General features: G+C 37.2%; 1 protein-coding gene and 1 pseudogene across 5 annotated transcripts in view; both read left to right on the forward strand.

Moving 5' to 3' along the window:
- Window positions 1-6,018, forward strand: part of KIF27 (kinesin family member 27) — an 88,787-nt gene extending 82,769 nt beyond the window's left edge. For all 5 annotated transcript variants that reach the window (XM_025423207.3, XM_025423211.3, XM_049116263.1 and 2 more), the window contains one exon: window positions 844-6,018. In XM_025423207.3, the coding sequence (XP_025278992.1) occupies window positions 844-1,322 (479 nt within the window). In that variant the 3' untranslated portion in view covers window positions 1,323-6,018. The remainder of the gene's footprint in view (window positions 1-843) is intronic.
- Window positions 6,019-7,898: 1,880 nt separating this feature from the next.
- On the forward strand, window positions 7,899-8,840 carry LOC112644648 (60S ribosomal protein L6-like; annotated as a pseudogene).
- Window positions 8,841-10,583: the final 1,743 nt, after the last annotated feature.

Here is a 10,583-nt window from a genome sequence, read left to right on the forward strand (position 1 = left end):
ATTAAAAAATTGGGGGTCACATGTTATTCAGAGGTTAAATAAAACATGTCTGTGGGCCAGATTTGGCTAGGGACTACCAGGGTACTTGGTATTCATAGGACTGGAAGTGTATTAATCACATGTCAGTGTATGTTGAAGTTGGCATTTTTTATCATATTAGGTCTTGGGCCTATATGGACTTGTCTTAAGTAAATTTTTGTCTTTGATATTAGATAATTCTATGATTTGAGGACCTTAAGCCTTGAGCTCTTCACTCTTCACTTCACTCACTAAGCCTTGAGCTCTTCACTCATTTCAGCAGGGTATCCCACCGAGGGAGTGCACTGTGCTCTCCATTTTGATGGTGGATCCCCAGAGCACCTTCAGAGAGCAGAACCTTACCACCATCATGCTGGGAGTTCTGACCAAGACTAGATTTTCACATACATGATGCCATGTCCCCAAAGATTCCCTGGACATGGAGCCAGTATTCTGCAGTTCTGGCTTCACTTAGCCACTGTGTGGACTTTGATTCACCAGTGGCAAGTCCAGTGGAAGGCAGGTGTAGAAGGACACCAGAGAAGCCCAAAGGACTCCTGTGTTTCCAGAGAAAAACAAATCACTAGATGACTATTTTCTTAACTTCGTGCTTGAATTAGAAGTTCTCAGTTTTTTACAGGCAAAATGCCTTTAAGTGAAACTTCTATTGTCTAAAAGAAGTCACTTAACAACAACAACAAAAAATCTGAAAAACATCATTGACATTGAGTGATAATAATATAGCTATATTGGGATACCACGCTTAAAATATATGCTTTTGAGAAAATCTCTAATTTATTTTCTTGCTTTTTGTATTATTTTTAGATCATGATGCTGGGGATGGAGTCCCAAATGCTGAAGAAGCAGGCATGGTTCCAGAAGAATTAAAATGGGCATCCAGAACTGAAACTATGAAATTAAGTGGAAGAGAAAGAGAATTAGACTGTTCAGCAAACAGTTTAAGAATACAGTCCAATCCTCAGAAGCTCTGGGAAGATGACCCAGAATTACCTCCGATCTGTGGTTCTTTAGCACCCACTAGTGGGCATTTATTGAACAGTGAGGATAAAATAGATGAAAATCATTTTACAAAATCTCACAGTGAATCATCACCCCACATTCAGCTAGTGGGAAATGTGGGACAGCTTCATGGTGTCACTTCTGTAAAGTTGTGTCGTAAAGAGTTACGTCAGATTTCTGCCTTGGAACTATCATTACGGCGTTCTAGTCTTGGAGTTGGGGTTGGATCTATGACTGCTGATTCCATTGAAGTAGCTAGGAAACCGAGTGACTTAAAAACTTAGGCTTTTAATAATAGAACTTTTAATTTAGTAGAGGCATAAGATTCTTTTGTCTGACCTGTTAGAAATTAAGGCATATGCTCACTAGCTCTTCCTTCAGAATAAAGGAAGGAAGGGAGGAAGGAATCCTTTTGTATACTAGAGATGTGTATATCTTCTTTGGTATATTTGAGGAGTTTTAATTATTTGCAGATTTTTCTACAATAACTAAATGAACCTGTTTTCTAACACTATTAAGTAATGGAACATTTAAATATTTCCACTTTTAAAATCCAGGCATATATAGAGAACAAAACAAAGAGTAGAATAGTAAACTATCCATCAAATGTGTATTGCTATGTAGTATAAAAGTATGTTAGAATACATTAATTCTATCTCATAAGCTTATATTATTGTCATTCTCAAATATATTTGTTATTTTGAAGATACTCAGTTAAATATTGCTTGTATGAGAGGGGGAATCACCTACTGCATGCATATCTTTTGGCACAGCTGAAAATCTCTGCCAAAAAAGCAGTCTGTGGGTTTAAGACAACTGACGAAGTTTATGGGTTGAAGTTAATTTATGGTCCTCAGAGTCCACAGAACTTGAGTGCTCAGTCGTGACTTTTTAAACATGGTACTCTGCTCTTTTTCTGGGATTGTTTTTAGAATATCATTATTGTTGGTTTGCTAATATTATGGAATGTAAGTTTTCATCTCACTCCTACCCTGTCTATTCAACATCTCTCTCTCTCTCACTAGGCTACTAGATTTGGGGAAAAGAATGCAGTTCCATGCCACAGGGAAATAATGATAGAGTAGCTGTAAAGCATTCTAGCATTTCTTTTCTCTTTCACATGGAGTATGCCTGTAAAGCTTGAAGCCTTCGCCAGAGGCTCTTTAGCTAATAATCTGATGGGCCTAATCGGAGATTTTTCTCTACAGCCTGCTTACTCAGGTTAGCACAGGCAGGCCAGACTGCATTGGAGCTGTAAATATGTAAATGAAATTTTTCTTCGAGATTTTTTTAGTCTAAATCATATTGTATAATATAAACTTCAGTTTGGGATTAAGAACTAAAACACTGATTTGCCCAATAAATAGTTTGTACTTTTTCATCATACTTTTTAATCACAGAAAACATCCCATTATAATGACCAGAGGTATTTTGTTACTTTTTTGTTACTTGTGTTGTTATTCTAGTTACTTTTCCAAATTTTCACTTGTAAAATAGAGTTGTTTCTTAAACTACTTACTGTAAGGGTGGGGCGGTGGTAAAACCACCCTGACATGTGGATATCTATTCAATTTGAGTCACCCTTGTGCTCGCTTTGGCAGCACATATACAATTCGAGTCACCTGCTTCCTTGCCAAGTCCAGTTTTTCTTCAGTGCTGCGGCTACTAATATTTTTCTTGTATCCTCTTTCTTTGTTGTTACTGACCCTACCCATCTTACCTAAGACCCCAACTGTCACTCTGTGCTCAAATACTTAGGGCTTTCTTTTCTGGTTTCTAGGCCTGAGGGAGTAGGGTTCCTTGTTTCCATTGCTAAAAACCACTTCCTAGAGGAGAAGAAAACCAAACCAAAACAAACTTCTAAATAGGTGAACAGCCTCTGTATCTCTTAAGCATGGTACTGAAATGCATATAAATTGTGGGTTAAATAGACTGTGCCATGGGCTTACCTGGGAACTGAACCACAATGTACAGCATTGGCCCACTGAGAAACTGCTTTAGACTAGAAATTTACAAACTAATTCAAAAAATATATTTTTGGGAGAGACTATTACAAGTCAGATTCTGGTTTTAAACTAGCTTCTTCTTTTTGCCTTTAGTTTGTATGAGATATATATATCATGATGATATGTATCATATGTATATGTGGATATATATACATATCATCATGATATATATATATATATATATCATATGTAATGTGTGTGTGCGTGTATACTATATAGAGTGGCAAAGGCCACTAAGGCCTTCACAGAGCACAACAATGATATTTTTATTAATGAAGGTCCTAACTGTAAATTCCTTATAAGATTAAGTAATTTAGAAACTATTCACATAAGAATATATTCTAACCCTAGAATCTTGCTTGCCTAAGAAATTGACACATGCTTGTTTTACCTCTGGAAATACATTTTCTAAAAGCCAACTCACAAAACAAGAAAATTTATGTCAAATCAACAGTGATTAGATTTGATAATGCAAATGTGAACTGACTTCTAAATAAGAAAGGTACAATTTTTTTCTTCCTTTGGGTTAAACATACATCCTTTAAATGCTACAGTAGATTCCATGTACACACACACACACACACACACACACATAAATAATGTCCTGAATAATAAATACATTCTGGAAGTGAACCTCTTGTCATTCCAGTTTAGTGCTCTCACAAAGGAAAGAAAAATTAAGGGGCCTCCCCCAAGGCAAGTAAGTTTTTTTTTTTTACATATACTAGTAATAAATTTTACTTTGTTTCACATGCTTTCCTTAGTCTAATCATTTTGTCATTGTGTTTGCCTTTTTTACACATTTTCTTTTAAAGATTTTATTTATTTTTTATTTATTCATGAGAGAGAGAGAGAGAGAGGCAGAGACACAGGCAGAGGGAGAAGCAGGCTCCATGCAGGGAGCCCGATGTGGGACTCGATCCCGGGTCTCCAGGATCAGGCCCTGGGCTTAAGGCAGCACTAAACCGCTGAGCCACCAGGGCTGCCCCTTTTTTACACATATAAAATATCATTGTGGTTTTCTTTTTTTGTTGTTGTTCATTATGGGGTTTTCCCCCAGTTAAAATGGAGCATTTGGAAGGGAATATACTTGCCTCTGTAAAGTGCTAGTGCCTTCTCTAACTCCAGAGTGTTAAAGCTAACAGAACTGGAGAATTAGGTAAGTACAGAAACTTTGGGTGGCAAGAATATCAGTGAAGGTGATTTTGGTGCTTTAATGTTCGTTTTCTTCTGATGTTTTTTTTTTCAGGTCAATAACATAAGTGCTCATTTAAGAATTGGTGTCTTGTATGAAAGAAGTTAATAAAGGTTTTATACTAAATCTTAGAGTAAATTGCAAGGGAGTCAGATCCTTAGTAGGAGTTTGATTCTGTTGTCTGCATAAGTTTCACCAAATGCCAGAATGACATGTTTTGCTTTCAGTTATTTCCTTAGGCACATATCTGTTAACTATTTAAAACATGGCAGTATCTTCCAGTATCTGAAAGTTCAGTGTCCACTTGTCCACTATTCTTTCAACTTCACTGGAATATTAAAAAATACTAATTACGTATATTTTACATTTCAATTTATAACTGGCCTCGGGTTGCCTTCATTAGTACTAACACATTCTTCTATATTTAAATATTTTATTTATCTGACAGAGAGAGCAAGAGGGCACAAGGAAGGGGGAACAGTAGAGGGAGAGGGAGAAGCAGGCTCCCTGAGGAGCAGAGAGCCCAGTGCAGGGCTGGGTTTCAGGACCCTGGTAGATGCCAAATCGACTGAGCCACCCAGGCGCCCTCTAGATTTCTATTTTCAAAAATTGAAAAAGAAGGTGGGAATGAAATCCTTCCATAATAATCATCTCAAATGCATTAGATTTGTAATGTTTTTTAGCTCGTATGGGAGTCATGTTTCAAAGTGTGGTAGGACATTTGCCCAATAGGGAGAAATATTTTGTCACTCGTTGTTTACCTTAATGCTGACAGTAAAAAGCAAACTGACTTTTCATAAGTTTTGATGTTTCAAATCCCCTACTAATAATGCATCCCTTTATCACCCGCACCAGGAATGACTGCTTCCATTCCTTGCTTCTGGAATGCAGTGTATATACATACATGGTACCAACTACTAGAATGGTGTTTGATTTTTATAGACTCCAGTAATACCCCAACATGGAGGTAATTAGAACAAGAGAAATTATTAAAAAGCTCAGAAAAACTTGATGTTATTAAGTTTGGATATTTTCCATAGTTCTTTGTCCCTTTTAATATTGTTTTTCCCTAGGAATTTCCACAGTGAATCAAGAGGATAGATAGTATGTGAGATACTAGCAGTGCAATATGATTAAACCTAAATGTTTTGACTTAGACTATTAGGTTCTACTGGTAAATTATTACACACACTTCTGCTGAGTTATCTCTACAGTACTTTAAAAGAAAAAAAATACAACAATCTCATAGACAATTAAAATGAGCAAGATCCTTTATGGCCAAGGACCTAGATCATTCACACAGAAGAGTAGAAAACAATTTAAACATTAAAAAGAAATTCACACTTAATGATTGTTGGAAATTTAAAACTCCATTTTTTAGTTAATACTTGTATAATTAAAGTAGCACAAAAATATATTTTGAAATAATGTATATTAATGTGTTTTCAAGTTTATTACAGTATATACAAAGGGAGTTATAATTTTTCAAGTCCAAAGTGCTAAATACTGCTAGAATTTATTTGATCTGACAGGTCTTTTAAGAGAACCACTCCTTGGTCTCCACCTTCTCCTCTCCAATTACCAAAAACAAATTATATGACAATTATGACTTACTTACCCCTCGTTCCCCACAGTGTTCCAGGATTCAAGTAGTTCTGATAAGAACAAAAGATAAAAAGGTTTATTTTAAAACATTCTACAGACCAGCAAAGAATTTTCAAAAATATTGTGAGAGAATATATTTTATTTCCTGGCAACAACATTAAAATTTAAGTTCAATCTGTGGCTATCTATAAACCCTGAAGAATGCTCCCCGCTACTATTGGATTTGCCATTTGAAAATATATATCCTAGTTGTTATACTGGGTCCTCTTCCTATGATTGCTAAAATTCAGGATTATATGAAAAGAAGCCACCCTAGATAATTTGAATGGAAATTGTGGGATGATTCAATAGAGAATTAGAAGAAACAGTTTTGGATAAATTTCAACAACCAAGACATAAACCAAAGAAAAGATAACAAGTGATTTTACCATCGAAGAGCCATGAATAATATGCCAAAACAAACACTGTAGGCAAAATTGCCAGGATTTATGCAATACATAACCATTTTGCTTAATTTTTCTCTCTGCTAAAATATCCCCGAATTTTTTTACTGAAAAACCTCTGGATAAAAGACTCCTATTCATGATTAAACCAGCAGCTATTGGCCTGCCTGAGAGGCTGAATTGATGTTATTCATTTTTGTTTGTGGCCTGCGGTGGCATTTAACTGTCTACCATAAAAAGGAATGAGGAATTAATCTGAAATTTGGCTTATTTATTTAATAATTCATAAGTATTAAAATGGTCAAAGTTTTGTTTTTACTTTTCTAGCATGATTTTTTTCCTAGATGGGAAAAACAGGAACAGGGCGACATATTTGTATACCGAGAGGCCAATTTCCTTTTGAAATTCCTATCACCTGGGGGTTGGGCAGCATCTGAATTGTTCCAGTTGAAGCTTGGAATGGAACTAAGCCTCTCTGTTTCACTGGACATTTTCCCAGCTAGCATCAGATGTCACCAGCTGTAAAACATGACCACAACATGACCAGAATGTCCCAGGTTATAATTTTAATGGGAGTACATTAAATAATGATGTTTTTCTGAAACACCAGCCTGTTCTTTAAACAAAAAAACAATTTATGAATCACTCTACTGCATTTTATAGGACTTTTTTTTTTTTTTTTAATTTGGGGAAGGGAGAGGGAGAGAGAATCTTAAGCAGGCTCCACACCCAGCCCAGAGCTGGGTGGGCTCAATCTCACCACCCTGAGATCATGACCTGAGCCAAGATCAAGAGTCAGATGCTTAACTGACTGGGCTGTCCAGGTGCTCCTCTCCTACCTTTTTAAAGTAGGTTCCGCACTGGGCGTGGCAGGGCTTGAACTCATGACCCTGAGATCAAGACCTGGGTTCAGATCAAGAGTTGGTTGTTTAATCAACTCAGCCACCCAGGTGCCCCCACTCCCTCGCATTTTAAATAAAAATCTTATCTTTCAAATGCAACTCAAAGTAATCATTTAATTGGGAGGGAAATTGCTAATTTTTCTATAAGGCAAATAATCTGTTACTTTATCAAATAAATATGTGAAAGCACTTTGAAAACTAAAACATATATGTTTATGATGGAATTATAAGTAGCTTTTCCATAGAGTTGGCTGTCAAAATGGGATAATGTTTTAGCACAAATGTGGTTGCTTATTTCATGCATATATCCTAAAACATTTTTAAACAAATTCTGAGTTTTAGTTATATTTGTTAGCAACAGTGGAAATAATAGTATTCTCTGGAAAAGTTTCATGTGAAATCTATACTCCAAAGAAAATAAAGACTTGGCTGAGTATTTTATAGGCATAAGAAGTGCTTCATGACTATTTGAGTTATGAATTAAAGAGTATGCGTTTACTGGGTTTTTAACCACCAGTTTTTGCCTATTTGTTCCTCACTTTTTAGTAACAAATACATTTGTGAGTTATTGATAAATTCTGGTAGAAAACTTCTTAAAACTGAGAATGGTTTCCATTTGGTAGTCACAAAGATGTTTTAAACCCAATTTTTCCCCTCAAAGAAACTGTAAAATACTCTTTTCCTTTTTTTTTTTTTTTTTAAATACTCTTTTCCATCTTGCAAGATGATGGGCAAAAAAGCCAAGAAGCCGGATACTAAAGAGAAGAAACCTGAAGCCAAGAAGGCTGATGCTGGTGGCAAGGCAAAGAAGGGTAACCTCAAGGCTAAAACACCAAAGAAGGGGAAGCCCCACTGCAGCCGAAACCCTGTCCTAGTCAGAGGAATTGGCAGATATTCCCGATAGGCTATGTATTAAGAAAAGCCATGTACAAGAGGAAGTATTCGACAGCTATATCCAGGGTTAAAAAGAAGGAGGTTCTTGCTACTGTTACAAAACCAGTTGGTGGTGACAAGAATGGTGGTACCTGAGTGGTTAAACTTCCCCAAATGCCTAGGTGTTATCCTACTGAAGATGTGCCTTGAAAGCTGTTGAGCCATGGCAAAAAACCTTTCAGTCAGCATGTGAGAAAGTTGCGAGCTAGCATCACTCCTGGGACCATTCTGATCACCCTCACTGGGTGCCACAGAGGCAAGAAGGTAGTTTTCCTGAAGCAACTGAGCAGTGGCTTGCTACTTGTGACTGGACCTCTGGCCCTCAACCGAGTTCCTCTGCGTAGATCTCACACACCAGAAATTTGTCATTGCCACTTCCACCAAATTTGTTATCAACAGTGTGAAAATCTCCAAACATCTCACTGACGCTTATTTCAAGAAGAAGAAGCTGCGTAAACGCAGACACCAGGAAGGGGAGATCTTTGACACAGAGAAGGAGGAATACAAGATTACAGAGCAGCACAAGGTTGATCAGAAAGCTGTGGATTCGCAAATTCTGCCAAAAATCAAAGCTTTTCCTCAGCTTCAGGGCTACCTCCGCTCTGTGTTTTCTCTCACAAATGGAGTTTACCCTTACAAATTGGTGTTCTAAATTTCTTACAAAGAACCTAATTAAACAACTGATCCATTAAAAAAAAAAGAAACTAAAATAGTTTAACAGCAAAGTCATTCATTCTTTGGCATTTGATACTCTTAGCTATCATATACAAGAAGCATGTTAGAATTAAATCTGACATTACCATGGTGGTCTTTCCTTTATAAGCATTTTGAAGGAAGCTCATTCCCCTCAGTTTGCAAGCATCTGTTGATATTACGGAGTATTTTGTCCCTGTTTGGATCAGGGCATCATGACTTGCACAGCCAAGTAATCAAAGAACAGGCCAAGACTTCAAGAGTAATGGAACTTACAATCAGAAGTATTCTAGTGGATTGTGAACAAATAAATCAGAGAGAAAGAATGTATACTTTTCCTGGAAGAGTTACCTTCAGTGGTACTGAGGTCTTCTCAGTGAGATTTATGACAAAGTTTTTCCCCGAAAAGAGAAACTAGATGAAAGGACCTGATTATGTAAGTTTACTTGAACAGGCCACATAAACCAAAACACCCTTCAGAGCCAGGGTCAGTGCCTTGGGACTTGGTTCTTATGTAGGACAGAATCTGTGCCTCTTCCAAAGAGTGAACTGGTAACTGAAGGAACCTGTATTCTTAAAACATAACAAAAAGGGTATCTATATACATCACAATGAAAATTTCTATAGATATTTATTTTAGAAATAAAGACTTCTTCCTTAGTGTTTTCTATTAACCTTTTATTACTGAGGATAAAGCTGAGAACTAAAAGCCCTATCATGGAGTGCCTGGGTGGCTCAGTCAGTTATGCATCTGCCGTTGGCTCACTGGGCCCTCGGTTCCAGCCCTGTGTTGGGCTCCCGCTCTGTTTCTCCATCTCTCTCTGCTCCTATCCCTGCTCATGCTTGCTCTATCTGTCTCGAATAAAACCTTTAAAAAAAAAAAAAGCCATGTCTTTTTTTTATAAGTAAAGAACTTATACTCCAATGATAAGTACTATGGAGAAAATAAAGCAGGGTAAAGGAATAGAGAATCAAGGAGACTTTTTTAGATGGAAATATGTTTCTGAGCAAGGCACATAAATAAAGCTGTCAAAACGAGGCTGTAAACTCACAGACTTAAAAATTGCTTTTCAATTGACCTAAGATATGCATGCTCAAAAGGGGCAAGTGTCATAAACTGTGTCTTAACACAGAAATAACATCCAACCAGTTTTTTTTTTTTTTTGGTAAAGTTTGTTTGTGTTTGTTTTTTTTTAATAAAATAATTTTTATTGGTGTTCAACTTACCAACATACAGAATAATACCCAGTGCTCATCCCGTCAAGTGTCCCCCTCAGTGCCTGTCACCCACTCACCCCCACCCCCCGCCCTCCTCCCCGTCCACCCCCCCTAGTTCGTTTCCCAGAGTTAGGAGTCTTCCATGTTCTGTCTCCCTTTCTGATATTTCCCACACATTTCTTCTCCCTTCCCTTATATTCCCTTTCACTATTATCTATATTCCCCAAATGAATGAGAACATACACTGTTTGTCCTTCTCCGATGGACTTACTTCACTCAGCATAATACCCTCCAGTTCCATCCACGTTGAAGCAAATGGTGGGTATTTGTCGTTTCTAATGGCTGTGTAATATTCCATTGTATACATAAACCACATCTTCTTTATCCATTCATCTTTCGATGGACACCGAGGCTCCTTCCATAGTTTGGCTATTGTGGACATTGCTGCTATAAACATCGGGGTGCAGGTGTCCCTGCGTTTCATTGCATCTGTATCTTTGGGGTAAATCCCCAGCAGTGCAATTGCTGGGTCGTAGGGCAGGTCTATTTT

The sequence above is a fragment of the Canis lupus genome, chromosome 1 (assembly GCF_003254725.2).
Source record: "Canis lupus dingo isolate Sandy chromosome 1, ASM325472v2, whole genome shotgun sequence".
Classification (NCBI taxonomy): Eukaryota; Metazoa; Chordata; class Mammalia; order Carnivora; family Canidae; genus Canis; species Canis lupus.